This window comes from Anomaloglossus baeobatrachus, chromosome 7 (assembly GCF_048569485.1).
Source record: "Anomaloglossus baeobatrachus isolate aAnoBae1 chromosome 7, aAnoBae1.hap1, whole genome shotgun sequence".
Classification (NCBI taxonomy): Eukaryota; Metazoa; Chordata; class Amphibia; order Anura; family Aromobatidae; genus Anomaloglossus; species Anomaloglossus baeobatrachus.
This window is the reverse complement of record NC_134359.1, coordinates 242,206,469-242,233,363: the sequence shown is the minus strand read 5'-3', so window position 1 is coordinate 242,233,363 and position 26,895 is coordinate 242,206,469. Positions and strand designations below refer to the sequence as shown.

Below are 26,895 nucleotides of genomic sequence, written 5' to 3'. Positions count from 1 at the left end.
ACGTAATTGCCTGCCGATTCTGTCCCTGTTCCACAATTCCTGGTTTGACCCTGCCTGACTACTACTCTCATCGGACTGCTGCCTTCCACAGGTAGTGATCACCGGGGCCCTGTGTAATTCCAAATCTCTATATAGGGGTTAAAGGGTTTCAGGGTTCTGGGGGTCCTGCTTGGTGAGTGGCTTCCCTCTAGCCTCCCCATTACAGCCCATCTGAGTCTGTGGTTCCAGGCAGGCGTTACAGATATGTGTCACACGATACTGATATAACAGTGTCACAGTATGACATCATATCTAGTGATTTGTCTATGATGTTGTATTGCAACCTGTGACCTATCACAACTGTCATTGGTCACATCATATTGTGCTTGACCTACTTGACATAGACAGTATGGACATAACCACTCACCTTGTTTGTTGCTATTCTCTATGTGCCGTTCAAGGGAAGGGTCTACTCCTATGATAGTTGAAGGTCTCAGTCGTATTGGTTGTCTCTGTGCTACTTAAAAAGCATTAAAAACAAAGTTAAAAGTGTGCTGTAAAAAAAGGGGTATTCCCATCTCCAAGATCCTATCCAAATAGGTAGTAGGTATAATAAGAAGAATATTAGCAAATACCTCCAATTAGAAATGTAGTATAGTTCTTCTGATTCACTGTTGCTTATCTCATGTTCAGGGCATTGCAGAACCTTAGGTATCCATGGTTAAACCACTAGCAACTAACTGGTTGTGACTATATCTGTGGTCGTAACTATAGATACCTAAGGTCCTGCAATGCCATGAACATAAGGTAAGCAACATAGTGAATCAGAAGAACTATGCTACATTTCTAAATGAAGGTGTTTGCTAATAATATTATTATTACACCTTCCACATATTAGGATAGGCCTTTGAAGATGGGACCACCCCTTTTAATATAAATCATTAAATGTAAGACTGAGACATTTGACATGTATCCATTCTAAATCCATAAGTCTACAGTAATTTTATGTATCATTCACTATGACTGCAGACTGTAAGGATTCTCTGGTGTCAGAGTCGGGAATGGCGATCACGTGGTCACGAGTATGTGATATGCAGACTCTTGGCTAGAATCCAATTAGAGAGGCTCAGCCTCCCTCCCTCTCCAGATGGATTCTGGCCGGGATTATGCATCTCATATACTCGTGACCGCCGTTCCCAGCTCTAACACTGGAGATTCCTGACTGCACACAGTGCATATAATGTGAGGATTTATTTAGAATGGACAACCCCTTTAAGTGGATCCAATAATGGGGTAAGAGTGTTTGTAGAAATGATCATTCCCAATTATTAGCCTTTCTAAGCAGTCAAATAAGTAAAACACTCATTAATTAGGTGAAATTAATTTTCAGCACAACACGATAGTGCTCAGACATGCCTCTTTTGTCAGTGGTGAGTGCCACATTTTGTATATATGCTGGCACTTAAGTATCTATAGATTGAGAATATTCTGGTTAAGCATCAGATGAGATGAAATTCGTCATTCACTGGTATCAAATTAAGACAGAGCAACATAGCTTAACCTTATGTCTAACAAAAGACCAGACAAAATAAAGGTGAATTACTTATTAATATATACTTGTCCAATAAGTCATTAGTATACATACCTCCTTCTGACACATCAATTGCACTATCAGCATCCTGGTCTTCAAAGTAAGAAGACCTAGCACCTGAGTCATTTTCAAATGAAGGATTATCTGGGAGAGAAAATTAAAATATCATTAAAAATGTGCTTCATATCCTGGAAGAATAACATTTGAGAAAATCATTATCCCATACTGATAAAGCTCGTTATGACAGATGACATATTTCATATCTGTATAAAGAACTTTGCAGTGCAATTTTTCAACACATATGTGTCAAATTAAATACTGCGTATAGACAGATTGTACTTAATGTGACATTTCCAGAGTTCTGTAAAAAAATGAAGCTTTAGGCAAAGTCCACAGTTTACATTTTGCTGCTGTTTTCATAGATCATTTGCACTTTGGATTTGCAAACCATCCATCAACTCCTCTTTAAGCATTTTTGTTTTGTACTCTTCTTCCCATAGCCATAACCTTTTTACTTTTCCTTCAACATATAAAGGTTGTTTTTTATAGAACAAGCCATATATATGTAGGAATCAGTGCTCAGTCGGAAGGCATGACCCTATAATCTAAAATGAAAAAACTGATGGCACTTCCTAACAGACAAATGTAAACAGGTGCAAACTTAACTGTTGTGAATGTTAGTTATGTTTTGGCTGCTGGGAGGCTCCCTCTGGTGGCCAGGAATGGTTTGGACTTGGACCAGGTGTGTTGTGCAGTGGGTGTTTCCTTTGCTAACTCTCTGCTTATTTAAATCCTGGTCTGATTGCAGGCTGTTGCCGGATGTCAGTTGTTCTTTGTATCTCCAGCCTGCTTAATCCTGCTCTACACCACATCTATCCCAGATAAGTGCTTGCTCTTTATTTATTGTCTGGTTCTTTTGCTTTTCTGGGTTTGTCATTTGCTGTGGTGGTTTTCAGTTTATTTGCATGCAGGGATTTTCCCCCTCAGTGGTTTGTTGGGGAACTCCCTGCAGTTCTGTTTGGAGTATTACTCCTTTGAGTCCATGTTTTCTGTTCATTGGTATGACAAGGGCACCTGGTATAGGACGGAGTTCAGATCGTGCGATCTGAGGGCCTTTTTGTACTATCAGGAAGTTGTTTTTTTGCAGGGTTTTTCTCTGGCCACCATCAGTCCCTTTCCTGTCCTTTCCTATTTTAGTCAGCGGGGGCCTCACCTTTTGCTAATCCTGTCATCTATCTGTGTATTGTGTTTTTCCTATATCACCGCAGTCTTTGAATGTGGGGGGCTAGCTATTCTTGTCTATTTTCTGAGGCAGAGAGTTATTCATCTTTCCTACCTTTGGGATAGTTAGTTCTCCAGCTGGGTTCGCGGTGCACAGGATGTTAGTTCACCCCTCGGCTACTTCTAGTTGTGATGGTTAGTAAGGGGATGGCGGCCAGATTAGTTGCCAATGCTCTTGTCACCTTTTGCCAATGATTTGTGGTGGTCTTCCATGGTTCCGGATCATAGCACTTAACATGAAATATTCTCTAACAAATAAATAGATGCACTCTGAAATGCTAAGGCATGCCCACCCCTAACATTGTAAGCTTTTCCAGCTCAGGCAGAGAGGTTAGGTAGAGACCTAGAAAAAATAGCTACGCCTTGACACTGGTTGTTGGGCTCACATAAAACTGTTCTTTTTTTATGACCTAAGTGTCTCAATTTTTAAATTTATTTCCTTAGCATTAATGCATGTTCAAATTCCTGTAGTCAATGTTTGCATCCCTTAGCATTTCAGAGTGCAGATGCTTATTTGTTGGAGTATGTTTCATGTTCAGTTTGTACCTATTCACATTTGTCTGTTAGGAAGTGCCATTAGTTTTCTCATTTTATATTAAAGGGAACCTAACAGCTGATACATGCAATACCCGATCCATGGGTGGCATGTATCAGACACTGGCTTTGTGATTTCAGACAAATACGTATGTGTGATTCTGAAATGCTGTGGCATTTCAGTGAAAAAACATACTACAAAAGCAAGGCAGGGGCAGAGCCTTATGGGAGACTAGTCGGAAAGGCGAGTCCCTGTTGGCCTCTCCCTGCTCACTGTCAGGGACTCACTGGTTTCTCCCTATGCACATACAAGGAGAAATCTAATGCACAAGGAGGAAAAACAGGGACACATCTTTCCAACTAGACTCCTGTGCAGCTCAGTCCTCGGTAGCTTTTTATGTATGTTTTTCATTGAAACGCCAAAGTGTTTCAGCGTCAAACATACTTGTCTAAAATCATGCAACCAGTATCTGATACCCATGGATTGGGCAGTATATAACAGCTGTTGGGTTCCTTTTCAGCAGCTCTAAAAACCAACAAATCCAACAATAAAGTAAGGAGAACAACTGCTTCCTCTGCGAGCCTGGTTCTACCAAGAGGCAAGGAAACCTGAAGACTGGGGCTGAGGCAAACGAGGGACAATCCCAAGGGAAAAAAGGGTGATGGAGATAAAGAAAAAAGGGTCAGGAAATTACAGGGTCAGGCACAGGATTGGAAAAATCATTGGTGCAGCCAGTGAGGCCGCACAGGGGCCCAAGAGGTAAGAGGACCAATTTCTACCGGAAAAGCAGCTGGAATGGTGCATTTTGATGAGCTCTTGGGCTGCAAAGGGCCCAAATATTGATCTTGGACAGTTGCCCTTTTCTGTCTGTGTTCGAATGTGGTCAGGCAAATAGAAAGACATTATCGAGCCAGCCTCTGCCAATGCAAATGTTGAAAGAGTGAAATGTTCTCACCAAATTTCTACTCAGCATGATGATCATGGCACTTTTCAGGGTCAAGAAACAAAAGGCAAGTGAAGGGCCCTCTGTGATGGCCATCCCCGTACTATCATGTAGAAATCTAACCATCTGAGATCAGAATTGTATTCTTAAATTACACCATTTAAATTACCATATAAAGTACTGAAAAAATGGCTAAAATAATTTGTGGTGTGAAATGGGGAAAATTCTGCAATTGCGCCATTGTTCTTTGGGTTTCGTCCTCAAAGCAATTACTATGCTATGAGCTGGTGACTTTATTCTGCAGCTCAGTGCAATTGCAGCAACACCAAATTCAGATATTTATTTATCTTTTATTGCTTTAAAAAAAATTAATAAAGCTTGGAAAAATATATTTGGATGACGTCACCATATTCCTGTGTGCGCTTGATTTTCATGGGGCAAACTGTAGGAATTATTAGTGCTATTTTGAGGTACAAATTACTTTGTGACACAATTTTTTGGTGGAAGCTAGATGATCACAAAAAAACACAATTCAGGATTTTTTTTTTTTTTTTTATGGCATGCAGTGAACGGGATAAATAAAGAGGTTGGCCACTATTTTTATATTAATGGCCTATCCTTAGGATATGTCATCGATGTCTGATCAGTCAAGGTCCAACACCCAGCTGTTTTTGGTAGCTGGTGGCAAGAAATCCTCAGTTCCAGATCTTCTCCATCTTCTGATAGCAGCTGCAGCCGGGAACTACACATCCTCCTCTTACTGATTTGAATGGGAGGCGGATGTGCAGGACACGGCCGCAGCCGCTATCAGAAGACAGTGCAGCTCTGGAATTGAGCTTTCCGGCCACCACCGAAACTGGAGACAGCTGATTAGCGGGGGTGTGGGGTTTCAGACCCTGGCCAAACTGACATTGATGACCTATCCTAAGGATGGGCCATCAATGTAAAGGTAGTGGACAACCCCTTTAATTCTCAAAGATCATACTTTCATGGAGGTGGCAATAACAATAAGCCATTACAGAGATAGAAAAGTTGGTGATTAAAATATATAGTTTTTAAACTTTTACATTTTTATTAGTCCCCTTAGGGGATATAAAATTTTGATTGCTTGATCACTTATTAAAATATTGCAGTGTATTGGTTATGCAATAATTTCCTATGAATTCCTGGCTGTAGGAATACTAACATGGCAGAGACTGTGATTTTTAGTAGGCCTCAGCTGCCTCGGTACCCTGTGATCATGTTGTGAAAGGGGGATGATGGGGTAACAGAAGTGGCATCTGTAGCGCCCATGAACACCTCAGGGTGCTACAAGGTTCTGCATCCCCACCAGGATGCAGGGCCTACCCCCTTAGGGACCCGAAACCCCAGTGCCAGTACCACCAAAAACCCAGGTAATCTCAGTTTTCCCCAACATTCCCCCATACAATGGTTCTTAGCTAAGGTGGGACCATGGATGGCTGCTTAGAGGTCGATCCACTCCAGTCCACTAGTTGACCAGGTGGGAGTGGCAGACTGTGGACAATAGTTAGTTGTAAGTTGACAGTGGACGTGTAAAGAGGTGACTGAGCAACATCCTGACTCAGGTTAATGGTGACCTGGTACCCAGGAGAGGTGGTTGCCGGTGGAGTACAGTGGAGTACTTCCGGAACTACGCACCGACGGGATACAGGACCCTAAGACAGGAAAGAGCTTCAAGCCGACCTGTTAACACCTGCACAGCAAAGAGGACTATCAAGGACCTTGCTGACCCTAAAGAATCCGAAGACTCAGTAGCAAAGAACCAGGGACAGGACCAGAGACTACAACCCCACAGGGTTCATGCTACCGTCAGGCAGACAGAAGTGGGCAAACCACAGACTGGGGACCCCCAGTGTTCCATACCACGGGGACTCACTTACCAGAGACAGGTGCAGGGAAGGAAGGTACCAGAGAACCAGATTGGCACTGGGACGAATGGGACCTGGAGGCGAAACCAGCCGGCCTCGGGCAACCAGTTAACACCCAAAGTGAGTAAAGCAGTTGCACTGAATATCTGTCTGGACTTCTTCTTCCGATGCCCACCGCACCATACTCCCGCTGGGGCAATACCCTACTTGTGTAGGGACTGCCATACTAGCTGCAATACCACCAGCCCCAGTAAAGACATTCTGCAGCGGCGGCTCCCTATATGTAGCCGCAACACTGCAAGTGGCATCACGAATAAACTCTATTCACAAATCCCCTGTAAATATCCCCACTACAAAAAGGGCCCAGGGCACGAAACCGGGTAACGGCTACCATCGTGACATCCCCAGGACGTACAATACCCAGAACCGAGTACCCCATATCCCTAGGTGCTACACCCCTTAAGGGTAAACTGCTGTGATTAGAGAAAGCTCCAATCACTGCAGTTACCTAGGTGGCAACTGTGTAACACAGCCAGTATACCACCCCGGTGTTGGTCGGGTTGCTCGGATCCAGGATCGTGGTGGCTCGAGGGGGCCTGGACCCAGCTCGGCGGACACTTGGATCCGTGAAAGTGGTCATTTACAGGGGATAAGTTTGTGACGCCACCTGTGGGTTGCGGTAATGGGAGTACGGCCGCTGCTGTAGGAAGTACCGGGGTAGATGGACTGAAGCAGCCTGATGTTAGTCCCTCCACAGGTAGGGATGGCCCCGGGCTCAGGGGGTCAGTTGTCAGTGGTGATAAGTTGGGGAGTGCAGGGGGAGCGAGGTACTCACTGTGGGTATTCGTGGTGCAGGATGAGGATTATAAAGCAGGCACATACACTGCAGATAAACCAAGTTCTCTGTATGTCACAGTTGCTACAGGGGAGCCTCGTCCAGGTGTCCGCTCCCACCGGTCTCACTGGATGGTCCCGGAGCCCTCCTCCGTGCACAATTTTTAGTGTCTGTCTGTGGCCCCTCAGCGTGAAGCGGTTAGGGCCCTGTTACCCTTGTAAAGTCAACCAAAATATCCCAATAAACCACCATACAATCAATTAAAACAAGTTTTCTATTGATGGCATTTCTAAAAACATAAATGACAAAAAGACAAATTAAAACCTACATAAAACCCATAGGCAGGGAGAGCAGGTCATACACTATTAACAATAGAAATGAAAGCACATGGGGGATCACACTGTAGATACACATCAATATATTCTATCACCTGTTCACAAATATTAGAAGAATGATGCAGACAACAAAATTGCCTTCACATCGGTAAAATACCTAACACAACAACATCATTAAACTACCCAACTATGGTGACTTCCTGAAGAAGCGGTGTGAAACGCGCGTTGGAGTGCGTGGCGGGGGAGCTGTGTCATACTGTCTATTATGGCAACAGGTCTGGTATATGAACCATAGTGGGGTAGTTTAATAATGCGGTTGTGTTAGGTATTTTACCGATATGAAGGCATTTTTGTTGTCTGCATCATTGCTCTAATATTTGTGAACAGGTGATTGAATATATTGATGTGTATCTACAGTGTAATCCCCCATGTGCTTTCATTTCTATTGTTAATAGTGTATGACCTGCTCTCCCTGCCTATGGGTTTTATGTAGGTTTTAATTTGTCTTTTTGCCATTCATGTTTTTATAAATCCCATCAATAAAAAACTTGTTTTAATTGATTGTATAGTGGTTTATTGAGATATTTTGGTTGATATTATGTTGGTATATCCTGATAGGATAATTTGTTGATAATTTTGTTAAATCTTCTAATTTTGGGCTAATACCCTTGTAAAGTGTAGCTGTGCTCTTGGGAGCTGACACTTGGGATTTCAGTGGGCTGCTTTTGGCTGGAAAACCCTGTCCCCCACATTGTGCTAATGTCCCCAATCTCTGAGCTCTGTGGAAAGGTCCCTGAAGGTTTCCTCTCTCTGTAGGTTAATTGCCAGGATGTTGAATCGGCTCCTGACCTAGGGTCCTGTACCCAGTCGTGCTCGATATCGGTCAGTTTATTTTGGGTTATCCGGTGTCGACTGTCCTCCTAGACTATGTCCGTTGCCCCCTTTCCAATGTCACAGCCACCGGTCCCTGACTCCTCTGGTCCTGGACCACCGTCTGCGACCCAGCCACGGTCCAGCTCCCCGGGAGCTCACTCTCCCCAGCCCCTCTCTCCTCGAGGGCTCTTACTCCTCTCTCCACTGAACTCAAACTTGAACTGACCTACTTCCCTACCACCAGTCTGCCTGACCCCTAGGTGGGTGGCCCTATTCCAGCTAGACTAATCCACTGGTGTGTCTGACAGGTCATGATGTGAGGTGCTGATTGGGATTTGTGGTGCTGTTGTTAGTGACACCGGTTTGTTAAGAACCTGGAACCATGAGGGTAGGCCCTGCACCCTGGTAAGGATTTACTCAGGGGCGCCACACCAGCACCTGGCATTTATGGGGCTGAGCCCATTCCATATATAGGGACCCAATGCGTGACTTACATGTACATTAAACATTGGAAAGGGGGAAAAAACACATAATCTCTATCACCATCCCTATAAAATGTAAAACAATCTCGACATTACAAAATAGGGAATATTAAAGGTTTTGTACTCACGGTGCCCAATGCTGTAGGGCTCATCTGCTGATAGAGGGTATCTGGGTAAATGCTGATTAAAACCCATGTCTACATTTACAGCATTTAATGGTCCCTGATTTCTCATCTGTGGCGGATACATGGCATCATCATCTTCATATGGGTTGTGGTGGAAAGATGAATGCTGCCTGTAGGACGGCCTGTATGTGGGTCATAAAGAAACTGTTGCTAAACCATGTAAAAAAAATAATCACATTAATTCTACATTTTCTCAAATCAACATATAAACACTGTATGTCGAGTGTATCAGAGAGAATTAAGGAGTAGCGGCCATTTTGTGTTGTCGACTGAACACGTATGAGGTAACACATATCATAGCCTGCGTTGCTATGCAACAGCCAGAGCTCAGGGCCTATCTTTTTACCACGCAGAACGTCAATACAGTTTAGGGAAAATTTCGGAGGCTGTTCCAAAGGGTAAAAGACAGTCCAACCACTGATATTACTGCTCAAATTGCTGCTTTTATGTGGTCCATTCAAATGTATGAATGATCATGTAATAAATGGTTGTGTCATGAGTACTGATGAGAGTGCAGTAAGATGCTTGAGTGCTCGGTACTCAAGTTGAGCAGGTCGGATGTTCAGACCATCTCGACTCTAATAACAAGTATAATTAAAGTAATTGGGAAATTCGAGCATTTTCCGGAAAAATGTTTGAGTTTCCCGTTGACTTCCATTACACTCATTACTTGAGTCGAACCGGTCCGAACTGCTCGTTTCAAGTACCGACCTCTTAAGCATCTTAGTATTCACCCATCAGAGCATAAGCCAGGGGTGGAATGATCGCGATCACAGGGATCCCGCCCACAACCGAGCCCGGGAGTGGGGGGGGGCTCGCCGACGCCAGCGCCTGTTTCAGCTGGATGGGCATACATCCAGCTGAAATGCATTGCAGCACAGAGACGCATCCAGTCCTTGCACTGCAATACAAGCTGGCAGCCGAACAGTGGCCGACAGCTGACACAGGCGTCCAGTGAGTGAGGGCGGCACATGACAATGACATCATGTGTTACCATACCACAGACGATGATGTCAGCTGCCGGTCACTGTGCGCTGACTAAAGAGGCGGACGCAGCACAACATGGGAACTGGGAAGGGTAAGTAGAATGTTTTGGGGGGGGGGGTTTGAAGATAGAACAGAGATATACCAGGAAGGGGACTTATTTACGAGGAGGGGCCCAGGATGGGGACATATATACCAGGAGTGAGACATATATACCAAGAAGGGCCCAGGAAAGTGACATATATACCAGAAGGGGGACAAATATGCAATAATGGGAACATATATACCTGGATAGAAAAACTTTATATTTTGCGACAGCAGACTTTTATGAATTAAGCAATAAGGAATAAGCCTATATTTGAATTTAATTCACATTACTCCATGACCTATGTAAATCCTAGTTACTGTCTAGGATTCACATCCCTCACAAGGCCGTATACTGTCACATTGGTCATGAAGCACATTATTGAGTCAATGCTGGTAGACCTGAAGGCCAGAGGCAAGAAGATACAAAGACTAGAGGTTGGAAGATCCAAAGCATAGACTGGGGGACCACTTGGGGAGCTAATACCTCCAATTAGAAGTGTAGCATAGTTTTCCTGAATAGCTATGTCGATTATCTCATGTGCAGGCCATTACAGTAGCTTAGGTACCTATGGTTACGACCACAAGCATCTAACTAAGTGTAACTATATGAGTGGTTGTAACCATGGAAACCTAAGCTGCAATGCCCTGCACATGAGGTAAGAGACATGGCTATATCAGGAGAACTATACTACATTGCTAATTGGAGGTATTTACTAATATTATTATTACTAAACCTACAATATATTAGGATAGGATCTTGGAAATGGGAATACCCTGTTAAATCATGTTTTGTATGATGATAACCTCTCTATGACATTGCAGAATATGTTGGTTGCATATAAGAGATAAATAAAGTATATTATAGAAAATTCATAAAATAATGCTTCCATACCCTCGATCAATCTCCAGAGTCTCCGAGTCGTGGTACCCAGAGTTGTAGGACCCTCCATCGTAAGCCATGATGATGTCCCTTATCTTCTGCGCTTCTGATATCACCTCCTTAGAACTTTCTCTGCCATGTTAATCTGGAACAAAGTATAATAAAATGTTAAGTCTGTTGGGTTACGGTGTAAATACATTGAATCCGCATCATTTTGAGCCGGTAGTTGCAGGTGTCGGGTTTTACCCTATGAAACGTCACATACAAGAATCCCCAGATACCGCGCCATAAAATAATATAATCATTTGTAATCTCTAGACTGATTGCGGTTTGAAGTGTCAGTCATGTTAACGAGTAACAATGTTTATGGCTCCCTATAAAATGTTTCAGGGGTTAAAAGGCAATGGTGGAAATAAAGCCTAAAATTTGTGATTGACAGCAATATCCTCAAATTGTCTCTCCAGTAAAGGAGACAAACTCTAGCACTGCGCCACCTATTGGAAGTAGCGATCCTAAAAGTCACAAGTGGATTTTCGACAATCCTTTGCAATATGACTCAGGATATATAAGCCAGATCAGAATCCCAATTTGCAGACACGGTGTTTCGGGGTGCTTGCCCCTCGTCAGTGCAAAGTATGGGGGTGTCTGATCTGGCTCATGAGAAAGCTATGTGGGGACCACGGGGGAACACTATTCTCCTTAAGGAGACTTTGCAAGCCAGTCTGGCTGCCAGGTAAGGGGACTTATAGCTGCAATGCCCCTCTGGGAAATATTCAAATTGTCTCTCCAGTAAAGGAGACAAACTCTAGCACTGCGCCACCTATTGGAAGTAGCGATCCTAAAAGTCACAAGTGGATTTTCGACAATCCTTTGCAATATGACTCAGGATATATAAGCCAGATCAGAATCCCAATTTGCAGACACGGTGTTTCGGGGTGCTTGCCCCTCGTCAGTGCAAAGTATGGGGGTGTCTGATCTGGCTCATGAGAAAGCTATGTGGGGACCACGGGGGAACACTATTCTCCTTAAGGAGACTTTGCAAGCCAGTCTGGCTGCCAGGTAAGGGGACTTATAGCTGCAATGCCCCTCTGGGAAATATTCAAATTGTCTCTCCAGTAAAGGAGACAAACTCTAGCACTGCGCCACCTATTGGAAGTAGCGATCCTAAAAGCAATATCCTCAGTCTTTTAACCTCTGCCTACAAGTCCAGAAGATTTTAAAGCAGTATGTAGTCCGGCGCCCATTATCTGAAGACTGTCTCTAGTGTAGCCAGAGAAGCTAGTAAGTGATCATTATAAGGGATGATCGAATACCTCAAATATTCGGCTACGCGAATATTTTCCGAATGCCTCGCCGCTATTCGATGCGCAATGTAAGTCTATGGGAAGCACGAATAGTACCGAATAGTTGTTATTCGGGCTTCCCATAGACTTACATTGTGCATCGAATATTCGCGAATAGTCGAATAGCAGCGAAGTATTCGGAAAATATTCGCGAAGCCGAATATTCTAATTATTCGATCATCCCTAAACATTATGTCCTATGTCCAAAGCATTTAAAGGGGCATTCTGGTCTAAGCAATTTCATGCATTGGATAACTAAATAACTAATAACTAGATAACTATAGGCCGCTTTACACACAACGACATCGCTAACGAGATGTCGTTGGGGTCACGGAATTCGTAACACACATCCGGCCTCGTTAGCGACGTCGTTGCATGTGAAACGCAGGAACGACTGTTAACGATCAAAAATACTTACCAAATCGTTGATCGTTGTCTAGTCGTTCCTATCCCGATTATCGTTGCTGCTGCAGGATGCAGGTTGTTCGTCGTTCCTGCGGCAGCACACATCGCTATGTGCGACACCGCAGGAACGAGGAACATCACCGTACCTGCGGCCGCCCGCAATGAGGAAGGAAGAAGGTGGGCGGGATGTTCGGCCCGCTCATCTCCGCCCCTCCGCTTCTATTGAGCGTGACGTCGCTGTGACGCCGAACGGACCACGCCCTTAGAAAGGAGGCGGTTCGCCGGCCACAGTGACGTTGCTAGTTAGGTAAGTCTGTGTGACTGTTCTTAGCGATGTTGTGCGCCACGGGCAGCGATTTGCCCGTGATGCAAAACCGACTGGGGGCGTGTGCTTTCACCAGCAACATCACTAGCGATGTCGCTGTGTGTACAGCCCGCTTAACTGTTAGATGAGTCAAGTTTTCTATTCTGGCGATTGGCATGGGAATCACTCCGATTTAAAGAGGTATTCCCATCTCCTATCCCAATATGTGGTAAGTATGATAATAATGTTACCAAATACCTCCTATTAGAATTGTAGTAAAGTTCTCCTGATTAGCTATGTCACTTACCTCATGTGCAGGGCATTGCAGCTTAGGTATCCATGGTTACAACCATGAACAACTAATTAACTGTCAGTATAATGTGACGCCCTGGGCAAGCCAGGGGTCACAGGTAATGACATCACCACACCCTACACCCCAGTTAGGTACACCTAAGCTAGACCATCCTTGTTGCCTTCCTCCAGGGGCTCATGTCCACACCAGGGGGTGGGCCAGGCGGTTGGCTCCGCCCACCGAGGAGTTCACAGTCCTGGAGGCGGGAAAACCGGGCAGATGAGTTTTGAAGTTAGAGTTGAGTGGTAGAGGAGCAAGTGAGAGGAGTAAAGTGACAGCTAAAGAGCCTGAGAGCGTCCGGGTGTGTGCCCCGGACAGAGACAGCAAGGTTAGCAGATGGCGGTGACCGTCTGCAGGAGTGGCCTATCGGAGTTGCCGTGAGGACCGTGGACGGGTGGTGGCCCGGCAGTACCGGACCGGTACACAAGGAGAAGCCAGCACCATTGGCAGGGGCCTTTCGGATCCCGGCAAGGCTAGGAGTCTCCATGAATTTGCCAAATCCGTCAGTGAAGGGGACCTCCGGGTCTCCAAACAACTAAGTCCCGATTGAAGGCAACCGTCCAACCGTATGAGAGAGACACCGCCACCGCCAAGGTACCAGTTTCTCAGGGCCAGCGCCTGCGGGCAAAGAGGGGCTCCTCCGGCCCATATCCAAGTCGGGGAGCAGGTTACCGGTGGGAACGCATCGCTACCAACATTACACAAGGTGCATGGAAAGAGACAGTCATCGTTAACTACCGGGGAAAAGCAACAGCAGCCGTCCGTGGGAACCGTCTTTCCAGCCGTGTGTTTTACCGAGAACTGTGTCATCGTCTCAGGCTGAGTGAGTACCACCGTGCCGTGAGGCACAGCGCTGCCCCCGCGACCCTGCACCTCACCAGGCCCCGCACCTGGCCTGCCATCCCTCATCCTCAACCCCATCACTGGGCCCCGGGACAACCAACCCCTACCCACGGAGGGGGGAACTAACAACTCTGCTGCTCCCTGTCACCGCTCCCGGGATCCCCATACAGAGCAGCGGTGGTGTCCACACAATCACCACAACCGTGAGTGGCGCCACGGACAATAAATCCCCAAAACCAATTCCCTTTTCACTCACGGGCGAGGAGCGCCGCTCGAGTCCCCGGGATCCGGCCCATCGCTCGAGCCACCGAGCAGCAGAGGCCGCAGCAGCAGCGGCAGCCGGACCCGAGCAGTGGGAGAGCGCAGCTTCCCCTCCTCCGCCCGCGACAACTTGGCGTCACGAACAGGATCTTACCGCTCTGCCGTCTGGTAGAGGTGCGCCTTGTTACCGCCGGAGGTGTCCGGACGGAAAATTTCAGAAGCCGCCATCTTTGGCGCGAAAAGTTCCCGCTCGAGCGTCTCCTCGAGTAGTGGAGGGGCGAAGGCCAAAACCCCGCCCCAATAGAGGAGGAGCCGGAAAGAGGCTAAGGGGGACGAAATGGCAACTGGTCGCATGTAACCGCGGCTATAAAAGCAGAGACGCCAGGACTCTGCAGCAATACTGGGTTCCTGGAAGGCACGATTGCCAAGATGTACAGTCCGACCGACAACGAGGATGCTCCCGCACCTGGCACGGCGATGTGGCTGAGAGGCCGGACTGCCCCGTTGAGTAACCGTCTGCAGGCCCATATGCAGCTCCTCCTGGAGGAGTGGGAGACCGATATGGCGGACGTAGTGGCTGCTATGCGGAGACGCGAGATGGAAGAAGATTTGGAGGAGCGGGTAGGAGACCCATGCCCCTGTATTCCCGAGGGATCGGCCACTGAGGCTGAGGAGCCCGGCCCGCATCCGCTCACCCTGCCTCTCTCCCCGCTACCCGTGTTAGCTGCTGCCGCTCCGCCACTAGGCCCGCAACCTGCCCAACCGGTAGTGATACCCTGCCAATCCGCCCCGGCGGACCAACCGGCTGCAGACGCCCAGGGCGTCCCTGAATCACTCCCGAGGGAACCGCTAGGACCGCGGCCCCTTAACAAAAATGTGCTGGATGCTGGAGGCCAGGAAGCTGCGGCAGCTGGCGGCAACCCGCCTGACGCAGATGCAAGTGATGGTGACTCTAGCGACTCCAGCTCTGGTGCTGAACCCGCCCCTGAAGGTGAGGAGGCAAGTGAGCGTCTCCGCTATGTGGGAGAACCGGTAGTTTATTACACCGCGCGTAATGGTGGGAATGGATACCGGGCGCCCATGTCACAGCAAGCCTGTCACTGCATGTTTGATATGCTGGTGGCAGAGGACCCAGTAGACATAGAAGAGTCACAGTAAGGGCAGCGGAGCACCGTTGTCACAGTCCCCGTTGGGACCAACATGTGTGTTAAAAGTTTTAAAGGTTTTGAAAAAGAATGATGAGTGATCAACCAAAGTTAACCTGATTATTGCTGATTTGAAACCGGTCGTTGCCGGCACCGTTGTCCCCGTGGGGACCGTTTAAAGTTGCGTAAGGGACTCCTTACGGACAAGCCCGTGAACTTGCAGGGCAACCACAAACGTTAGTGGCTTGTAAATAATGTTGTTGTTGCAGCTTCCACCGTTGCCGCCTCCGGAGAGGCAGATTGGAGGGAGGGCCCGCAGTGGAGCAGGCTGGGGCCCAGCCACCACCGGAACCGGTGGCTACCCTCTGGGGGTTCCAGGGGCTCCCCATGGACGTGGGTCCCCTGGAAAGGACAGATCCCGCTCGGGTAACTTGGTGCAGGACTGGGGTCAAGGGGTGCTGCCTGTTTTCTTAGGGGCAGCATCAGGGCCAGGTTACTTGGGTGGGTGAGAGCGGAAGCCATAACCGTTTGAAACTGTTACCGTAACGTTTAAGAAAAGTGCCTCCCGTTGTGGGATGATGTTCTTCTACTTGTATTGTTTTCTTATCTTTTTTCAGAAAAATAAAACCGGTGTTGAACGGGCAGCCCACGGACGGTCTGCATTTTGCTAAGGGGGAATGTGACCCCTGGGCAAGCCAGGGGTCACAGGTAATAACATCACCACACCCTACACCCCAGTTAGGTACACCTAAGCTAGATCAGAAATCCTTGCTGCCTTCCTCCAGGGGCTGATGTCCACACCAGGGGGTGGGCCAGGCGGTTGGCTCCTCCCACCGAGGAGTTCACAGTCCTGGAGGCGGGAAAACCGGGCAGATGAGTTTTGAAGTTAGAGTTGAGTGGTAGAGGAGCAAGTGAGAGGAGTAAAGTGACAGCTAAAGAGCCTGAGAGCGTCCGGGTGTGTGCGCCGGACAGAGACAGCAAGGTTAGCAGATGGCGGTGACCGTCTGCAGGAGTGGCCTATCGGAGTTGCCGTGAGGACCGTGGACGGGTGGTGGCCCGGCGGTACCGGACCGGTACACAAGGAGAAGCCAGCACCATTGGCAGGGGCCTTTCGGATCCCGGCAAGGCTAGGAGTCGCCGTGAATTTGCCAAATCCGTCAGTGAATGGGACCTCCGGGTCTCCAAACAACTAAGTCCCGATTGACGGCAACCGTTCAACCGTATGAGAGAGACACCGCCACCGCCAAGGCACCAGTTTCTCAGGGCCAGCGCCTGCGGGCAAAGAGGGGCTCCTCCGGCCCATATCCAAGTCGGGGAGCGGGTTACCGGTGGGAACGCATCGCTACCAACATTACACAAGGTGCAGGGAAAGAGACAGTCACCGTTAACTACCGGGGAAAAGCAACAGCAGCCGTCCGTGGGAACCGTCTTTCCAGCTGTGTGCTTTACCGAGAACTGTGTCACCGTCTCAGGCTGAGTGAGTACCACCGTGCCGTGAGGCACAGCGCTGCCCCCGCGACCCTGCACCTCACCAGGCCCCGCACCTGGCCTGCCATCCCTCATCCTCCACCCCATCACTGGGCCCCGGGACAACCAACCCCTACCCACGGAGGGGGGAACTAACAACTCTGCTGCTCCCTGTCACCGCTCCCGGGATCCCCATACAGAGCAGCGGTGGGGTCCACACAATCACCACAACCGTGGGTGGCGTCACGGACAATAAATCCCCAAAACCAATTCCCTTTTCACTCACGGGCGAGGAGCGCCGCTCGAGTGACAGCTCAGCTGATCGCGCGGCTGTCTTCAGTTGCTGTGTGGAGGTGACAAGAGCGGCGGTGTATTCTGCAGCTCCGGTCACCTCCATGCAGCAGAGCTGGAAGCGACGCTGGAGCATCCTGGATTACGCCGGACATGGAGGGCTTTTTGGGGCTGATTAAAGTGGTTAACCAGGGTATATGTTTGTGTTTTTTATTTCTAATAAATGATTTTTTCGGGTGTGTGTGTTTATTTACTGTAACTTACAGATTAATCATGGAAGGTGTCTCATAGACGCTTAACATGATTAATCTAGGACTTATTGGCAGCTATGGGCTGCCAATAACTCCTTATTACCCCGATTTGCCAACGCACCAGGGCAAATCGGGAAGAGCCGGGTACAGTCCCAGAACTGTCGCATATAATGTATGCGGCAATTCTGGGCGGCTGTTGGCCGTTTTTTTAAGTAATTAATTATTTATTTCACTACACAGTATAGACACGCCCACCGGCTGCTGTGATTGGGTGCAGTGTGACACCTGTCACTCAGCGTGGGGGGCGTGTCTCACTGTAACCAATCATAGGCGCCGGTGGGCGGGGTAAGCAGGGAATACGAGATTGTTTAATGGGCGGCCGGCTTTTTAAAAACAGTAAAAGCCGCCGGAGCAGTGTGAACGCCGTGCAGAGCCGCGCCGGTGATCGGGGATCGGTGAGTATGAGAGAGGGGGTAAGAGGGATAGACTGACATGGACAGAGAGAGAGGGACAGAGATAGTGACCGACTGAGAGAGATTAGTGCATGACAGACTTTGTGAGGCGCTTCAGAACGCAGCTTTTCAGTTGCACTCTGAAGCGGACCTTTTTTAAGCTGCGGTGCAGAGCGCACACCTGCGCACATAGCCTCAGACATCAAAATCGTATGAGGGATGTCACACGTTTCAATTGACTAGGTTCGTGCAACAAAACGTCCAATGTATGAGGAATAAACGACGTGTATGCGATCACCGTATTTGCGTTCAATCTTGATCGCACGTAGGTGTCACACGCAAATACGTCACGAACGATGCCGGATGTGCGTCACTTACAACTTGACCCCGACGACGGATTGAAAGATTTATTGAAGCGTGTAAAGCAGGCATTACTCACAGAAAAAGTACAGCTTTCGGGTTACTCACTACTTATCGAGTATTTCCCATTGACTTACATTGTGCCCGCTACTAACGAATATGCGAGTAGCGGACAGTACTCACTAAACAGCAGTCAGACAGTTAACATCGTACCTCCCAATCATCCCAGATTCTCCAGTAACATTTTGCTGGCATTTTCCAAACTCAGACCTGTCTATCAGATGCCAGATAGAAAAGCGTGGTTCACCACAACACTAACCATGTTTCCGCTGTCCTAGAGACCATTTGATATTATTATGTCAAGTGACCACTGCAGCCAATCAGCGGCTGCTGTTCTGATGTAGAAGCCACAGTTCTGCACAGTGACCCCCGGAAGATACAGCGCCTAATTTGCTGGAACAGCAATAGTTCAAGAGACATGTGTTTTTATTTTACCTGGGACACGTTATCATTCACTACTGTATAAGCCCCTTTATTGCCAGAGAAGATTTGGATTTCTGCAGTTATGGAATCTAAGGGGCAAACTTTTCTCCTTGTGAAGACCTGACAAGCCAGTCTGGCTGTCAGTGGTGAGGAGTCTTATAGCTGCAATGCCCCTCTGGGAAATATTAAATTGTCTCTCCAGGAAGGAGACAAACTCTAGTACCACCTATTGGAAGTAGCAATCCTAAAAGTCAAAAGTGTCCTTTTAATGAGACTTTTCATATATAGTATTTATACCAGATCAGATCCCCAATTTGCAGACACGGGGTTTTGGGATGACTGCCCCTCGTCAGTGCAAAGTATGGGATCTGATCTGGCTTATGAGAAGCTATAGTGGGATCTAAGGGGAAAACTTTTCTCCTTGCGGAGACCGGACAAACCAGTCTGGCTGCCAGTGAGTGGTCTTATACAGTAGCTGTAATGCCCCTCTGGGAAATATTCAAATTGGCAGCCAGACTGGCTTGTCAGGTCAGTCTTCCCCTTAGATCCGTTTCCCACATCTGGCACGCATGCAGTACAGTACATTCATTTACAGTGGAAGTGCAACACCATGTGGTTGTGCATGAAGCACACAACCGCATGGTGTCGAGCTTCCACTGTAAATGAATGTACTGTACTGCATGCGTTCTGGATCTGGCATCCGGCGAAATGCCGGATGTGTGAAACGGGCCTAAGATCCCACTATAGCTTCTCATAAGTCAGATCAGATCTCATACTTTGCACTGATGAGGGGCAATCACCCTGAAACACCATGTCTGCAAATTGGGGTTCTGATCTGGTATAAATCCTAAGTCATATGAAAAGGCTCGTTAAAGAGCCACTTTTGACTTTTAGGATTGCTACTTCCAATAGGTGGCGCTAGAGTTTGTCTCCTTCCTCCCTGTAGAGACAAATTGCAGTTATGGAGTCAGCAGATTATTGCCAACACTTATGCCCTCTACCCCTCAGCATTCGGTGACCCCGCTCTGCAGCCGTACATGGTCTTCACTTTCTGATTGAGCTGCTAGAGTTCCTAAACGCTTCCACTTTTCAATAATACCATTCACAGTTAATCATGTAATATTGCCATTGTCTTTGGGTGTTATTTTTAAGGCATTCATAGTGCAGTAAAAATCACTTGCCAACATCATTCTCCACCTCAGTACAATTAAAGAGATACAAAATCTATGTATATATTTTTTTACTACTTTAGGGTGCTTTAAAAAACTGTAAAGTAAAAAAAAATACTCTATATTTTTATTTTCCAGAGCTTCGTAAGTTATGTCAATAGAGCTGGATGTAAAATATTTTAATTGCTTTTTATTACATTTGGGGGTTGGCAGTTTGGCCATTTAAAAACGTCAATTTTTTCATGTTTTTGTGCTTTACAGCATTTACTTTATGGGTACGGCTAGTTTCACACTTGCGTTGGACGGCTTCCGTAGCATTGCGTTGTGTTACTGTGGCGCCCTGGACAAGCCAGGTCGTCACAGGTACTACAACAACACACCCCACACCCCGAGATAGGCACATCAGTCACACACAAATCCTTGTTGCCTCCCTCCAGGGGCTGATGTCCACACCAGGTGGGGTGGAGCCAGGCGGTTGGTCTCCGCCCACCGAGGAGTTCACAGTCCTGGAGGCAGGAAAGGAAGTTGGTTCTGTTAGGGTATGTGCGCACGTTGCGTACTAGCCAAGCACCGTAAAAGGTGCGCTTCAGAGCGCAGCTGAAAAGCTCCGTTCTGAAGCGCATGGTGCCGGCGAGAACGTGCGCTCTGCCTGCAGCTCCTGCCATAGACAGAGCAGGGGCTGCTGGCAAAGCGCACGGAAGAAGTGACATGTCACTTCTTTTTGCGCAGCGCTTCGGCAGTAGCCGAAGCGCTGCGCTCTGAAACGACACGTGCGCACGGCCCCTGCACAATCTCCATAGACTGTGCAGGGGACGCAGGACGCATGCAGTTACGCTGCGCTACAAAGCGCAGCGTATCTGCATGAATTTACGCAACGTGCGCACATAGCCTTAGGGAGAGTGAAAGTGAAGGAGCAAGAAGTAGTAGTAGAGGAGCAGACTAATCGTGTCCTGGTACGTGGCCCGGGCACCAAGAGTAAGGTTGGCAGACGGTGGTGGCCGTCTGCAGGAGAGGCCGATCGACGCGGAACCGTAGGACCGGGGACGAGCGGTGGCCCGCCGGTACCAAACCGTGGAGCGAAGAGAAGCCAGCACAAACCGGCAGGGCCTACGGACCCCGACCAGGCTTGGAGTCGCCGTAAAACCGGTCAAATCCGTTAGCGACTGGAACCTCCGGTGTTTCCTAGCAGCAAAGACCCGATTGAAGGCAACCGTCCAAACCGAGCAAGGGAAATACAGCTACCGCCACAGCTAGAATTCCCAGGGCCAGAGCCTGCGGGCAAAAGGAGCTCCTCCGGAACACATCCAAGCTGGGGAGCGGGTTACCGGTGGGAAGCCATCGGGACCGAAGATACACAACAGGTGCAGGGAAAGGCAGCCACCACCACCCGTCCGGGAGTAACCACCGCAGCCAGCTGCGGGACCCGTCCATCCAGCCGTTTGTTTTACGGAGACTCTGTATTCATCATTGGCTGAGTGAGTACCACTGTGCCGTCTGGCACCTCGCTGCGCCCGCGACCTTGCACCTCGCCAGCCCTGCCTTCCCCATCACCTCACTGGGCCCTGGGACAACCAACTCCTACCAACGGAGGGGAAAACAACATCCAAGCTGCTCCCCGCCATCGCTCCCGGGATCCCCGTCACTAGCAGCGGTGGTGTCCAACCTCACCACAGACCGTGGGTGGTGTCACGGACCATACCATCCAACCCCAAAACAACCCCTTTCACTCACGGGCGAGAAGCGCCGCTCGAGTCCCCGGATCCGGCCCACCGCTCGAGCCACCGAGCAGCGGCGAGCAAGCAGCAGCCCAGAGCCGGACCCGAGCGTGGTGAGCGCAGCGCCCTCCACACCCGCGACATTACGGATGCAACGGATGCGTTGCATATAGTGGCACAACGGATGCTACGGATCGTACAAAACAACGGAAAGCTTTTTTTTTTTTGCTTTTTATTTTTTTTCTTCTTTACAGTTTTACCGGCAGCAGACTATTGTGAATGATCAGTTGATCGCTCTCAATAGCCGGCGGGCCGGTCGCTCAGCTGAGCGCTGTCACTTTCCGACAGCCGGGCATGCCGGTGGGCGCTTAGCTGAGCGCTCTCACTTGCTGGCGGCCGGGCATGCCGGCGGCCGGTCGCTCAGCTGAGCGCTGTCACTTGCCGGCGGCCGGGCATGCTGGCGGGCGGGCGCTCAGCTGAGCGCTCTCACATGCCGGCGGGCGGGCGCTCAGCTGAGCGCTGTCATTTGCCGGCGGCCAGGCATGATGGCGGGCGGGCGCTCAGCTGAGCGCTGTCACTTGCCGGCGGCCGGGCATGACGGCGGGTGGGCGCTCAGCTGAGCGCTCTCACTTGCCGGCGGCCGGGCATGGCGGTGGCCGGGCGCTCAGCTAAGCGCTGTCACTTGCCGGCGGCCGGGCATGCTGGCAGGTGGGCGCTCAGCTGAACTTTCGGCCACCGCGAGACAAAATAAAGTTTGTGATTTAAAAAAAAAACAGAGCATGCTCAGTGAAAATCCTGAGGATTCCGCTACTCAAAACAACGTTACATGCTGCGTTCCTCCCGCTGGGCGGAAGCAACGGAGCGTTGCCCAGCGGAAACAGGGTCCTTTTGGCACAATTCGTCAACCATACAAGTCTATGGGAAACAGGGGAATCCGTTAACGGATTCCGCTGTTTTCCAAAAGGGCGGATTGTAATGGAAGGAAAACAACTCAAGTGTGAAAGTACCCTAAATAGTTATATATTTTGCTATAATAGACTGTTATGAATGAAGCAATACAGAGGACGTAGGAAATCTCCTGAAATAACCACTGGCTTGTATTACAGGATCATGGTAGTACCATTGATCGCATAGGGCTTATTTTTAAGGGAGGGCTTATTTTTGGAAAAACAAGATACAGTGGGTACGGAAAGTATTCAGACCCCTTTAAATTTTTCAATCTTTGTTTCATTGCAGGCATTTGGTAAATTCAAAAAAGTTAATTTTTCTCTCATTAATGTACATTCTGCACCCCATCTTGACAGAAAAAAACCCAGAAATGTAGAAATTTTTGCAAATTTCATAAACAAGAAAAACTGAAATATCACATGGTCATAAGTATTCAGACCCTTTGCTCAGACATTCATATCTAAGTTCCATGATGTCCATTTCCTTGTGATCCTCCTTGACATGGTTCTACTCCTTCATTGGAGTCCAGCTGTGTTTTATGAAACTGATAGGATTTGATTTGGAAAGGTGCACACCTGTATATATAAGACCTCACAGCTCACAGTGCATGTCAGACCAAATGAGAATCATGAGGTCAAAGGAACTGCCAAAGGAGCTCAGAGACAGAATTGTGGCAAGGCACAGATCTGGCCAAGGTTACAAAAGAATTTCTGTAGTACTCAAGGTTCCTATAAGCACAGTGGCCGCCATAATGCCTAAATGGAAGAAGTTAGGGACCACCAAAACTCTTCCTAGACCTAGCCGTCCAACCAAGCTGAGCAATCGTGGGAGAAGAGCCTTGATGAGAGAAGTAAAGAAGAACCCCAAGATCACTGTGGCTGAGCTCCAGAGATGCAGTAGGGAGATGGGAGAAAGTTCCACAAAGTCTACTATCACTGCAGCCCTCCACTAGTTGGGCCTTTATGGCAGAATGGCCCGATGGAAGCCTCTCCTTGTGCAAGACATATGAAAGCCTGCATAGAGTTTGCAAAAAAACACATGAAGGACTCCCAGACTATGAGATATAAGATTCTCTGGTCTGATAAAGAAGAAGATAGAACTTTTTGGTGATAAATGTAAGCGGTATGTGTGGATAAAACCAAGCACTGCTCATCACCTACCCAATACAATCCCAACAGTGAAACAAACATGGTGGTGGCAACATCTTGCTATGGAGATGTTTTTCAGCTGTAGGGACAGGACGACTGGTTGCAATTGAAGGAAAGATTAATGCGGCCAAGTACAGAGATGTCCTGGAAGAAAACCTCTTCCAGAGTGCTCTGGACCTCAAACTTGGCCGAAGGTTCACCTTCCAACAAAACAATGACCCTAAGTACACAGCTAAAATAACAAAGGAGTGGCTTCAGAACAACTCTGTGACCATTCTTGACCGGCCCAGCCAGAACCCTGACCTAAACCCAATTGAGCATCTCTGGAGAGACCTGAAAATGACTGTCCACCAACGTTCACCATCCAACCTGATGAAACTGGAGAGGATCTGCAAGGAAGAATGGCAGAGGATCCCCAAAGCCAGGCGTAAAAAACTTGTTGCCAAGAAGACTCATGGCTGTACTAGCTCAAAAGGGTGCTTCTACTCAACACACTAAGCAAAGGGTCTGAATACTTATGACCATGTGATATTTCAGTTTTTCTTGTTTAATAAATTTGCAAAAATGTCTACATTTCTGTTTTTTTCTGTCAAGATGGGGTGCAGAGTGTGCCCCAATACCTTGTATATATAGTATATATTTACCACATTACAGAGATTTGAATTTAGCACAGTAATACTGCTGATATTGTGCATTTTGCTGATGGACGCTCTGTTATATTTCTCCTTTCTACTACCTTAGTATTTTATTTTTCAAATATTCTAAATGCAATAAATAAATGAATATTATTGGAATACACTTTAGAGTTACTTTATTGCCTTCATAAAGAATTCATGCTTTTTTTTCCTTGTTCCTGGTTGTTTGACAGTACGTACAAAAGAAAATAAAGGAAACTGGTTCAGTTTGAAATTTACAGGGGCTGCTAAATTTTAGTGACTAGTGTTCAGTTTCTGACTCATAGGCTAGGGTAATAATAATAATATCTATTCACTTATATAGCGCCATGTCACAAAACAGTATAAAATATAACGGTCCGATTTTCATCCAGAAAAGTAGAATGATTTTTTTTCTCATTTGTCATCGGTGTGCAGTTTGTATGTAATCCATTTTTTACAGCAGTAGTTTTTAATAATTTACAGAACCATTTACAGTTTCCTATGCTACAGAAATGCAATGTGTCATACTACGACATACATTTTTTTTTTCATGAACTCATAGACTTGAATGTGTGTCACAGGGTACATGGAGATGGGATAGGGGCCCCTAAACTGGCCCTCAGACTTGCAACCCGGTTCTGTCCCTTATCTTGGAGGTAGGTTTGACAGTAACAAGGTCCGAGCCCCCGGCGTGGCCCTAACTCCTGGCCCAGATCTTACTCCTACTCTCCCCAACCCTCGGGGCAGTGCAGGAAACACAAAGAAAAAACACCACAAAACAACACAAACAAGGGAGAACTGAAACTCGTACACACAGCACTCAATACACACCGGAGAGACAATATGTGTACTGGGGAACTCTGAAAAAGGGGAGGAAGTAACGCACAACTAGGAAACATTCACACCGCTCAGAAGTGTAGCACGGATCACTATGAATGGGAGAAACACCAAGATTGGGATTGCTGAAGCTATCATAAGCACATACAGGAAGGAAGCTATGCTTAATATAGGGAGGAGACAGCTGCACTTGGCAATTAGCAATCTGAAAATTTAGGTCCTGCTCACCAGTCTGCAAGGATAAACTCCTGCAGAGCTGCAGATCAGTGAACCTGAACCAGCCGACATTATGGAAGTCAGGGACAGGCATAAATGGATGGAAAACAAGTAGTTGAGAAAGTGCACTGAACTGTTTGGCCACATAGGCTGCACAGAGTGCTTGAGCTTGGTTTGAACAGTCATAATAATGTGTTGTTGACAGAGTCCCTTTTAAAAGTGGCTCTCATAAGAGTGTTGTAACCAAGATATTGTACGAACGCAGAAAGGGAGAATCCAGCTCACCGGTCAGCTGTATGCTGGTAAGTATTGTCCTGTGCACGGAATGGTCTGGCCACCAGGTAATAGAAGAAGAAGGGAAATCCAGCGCAGGTCCAGTAAAATAATCCACTTTGTTTAAATTTTTTCATAAAATCCAGCATATACAGCTCATGATAAGGATCAGTGGGAACTACGCATTTTGACACTCAGTCTTAATCATGTTCTGAAGACTTAGCGTTGAAACGCGTAGTTCCCACTGATCCTTATCATGAGCTGTATATGCTGGATTTTATGAAAAAATTTAAACAAAGTGGATTATTTTACTGGACCTGCGCTGGATTTCCCTTCTTCTTCAAGATAATTGTACTTGTTAGACTGGGGACACACAAGTGTATGGCATCCAATGCGAGTGCATCGGATGTATTATGCTAATGACCCTCGGCTCCTGCTCAACTGCGAGTGTGACCAGAGTGTCATTATACTGTGATCCAATCCTGTGATCGGATCACAGCTGCGGAGGACAGAGAGGGACTAATCTCCCTATCTCCTCCATATCAGCTGATGCAATTATTGCACTGCACTCCAGTGTCATCCAAGTGCAGTGCTATGTTTCACTCGCACCCATAAACTTGTATGGGTGCGAGTGAATACGGATTGGATTCCACATGCTGCAATTGTTTTCACGGTCCAATTAGGGCTGATAAAAAAATCACAGATGGGAGCGACCCCATAGAGTAACATGGATGTGGGTGGAAAGCGATTTTTTTAATCACATTCCAGTTGACCCGTTTTATTCGCCATGTGTCCTAGCCCATACAATGACAGTAAATGAAAAGATGTATTGTGTTCCCCCCTGTATCAGAAAGCCATGGAACCCATAGGGTGGAGGGGCGACATGACTAGAGGGAAGGTAAGGAGTGATGGAGTAAAAAAGGGACAGGAGGTGGTTTGTACAGGCTAGAAAGGGGATTGGTGGGTAGGAGGAGTTTCCTGGAGGAAGGGAGGGGCAGATGAGGGATTTTAAGTGAGGAACTTTGTCTTACCCCCTCTCTAGTGCCCGGCTGGAACCTCGGTAGGTGGAGGCCGGCATGACGTGGCTAGGGGGGATA

At 47.6% G+C, this 26,895-nt stretch overlaps 1 protein-coding gene across 2 annotated transcripts in view; it reads right to left on the bottom strand.

The window, feature by feature from the left end:
- Positions 1-26,895, bottom strand: part of TMC5 (transmembrane channel like 5) — a 203,667-nt gene that overhangs the window by 98,995 nt on the left and 77,777 nt on the right. Inside the window, exons 2-5 of one of the 2 annotated variants that reach the window (XM_075319132.1) lie at positions 10,892-11,024; positions 8,872-9,050; positions 1,625-1,714; positions 407-499 (exon numbers count right to left, since the gene is read on the bottom strand). In XM_075319132.1, the coding sequence (XP_075175247.1) occupies positions 407-499; positions 1,625-1,714; positions 8,872-9,050; positions 10,892-10,959 (430 nt within the window). In that variant the 5' untranslated portion in view covers positions 10,960-11,024. The remainder of the gene's footprint in view (positions 1-406; positions 500-1,624; positions 1,715-8,871; positions 9,051-10,891; positions 11,025-26,895) is intronic. The other variant, XM_075319133.1, reaches the window with a different exon arrangement.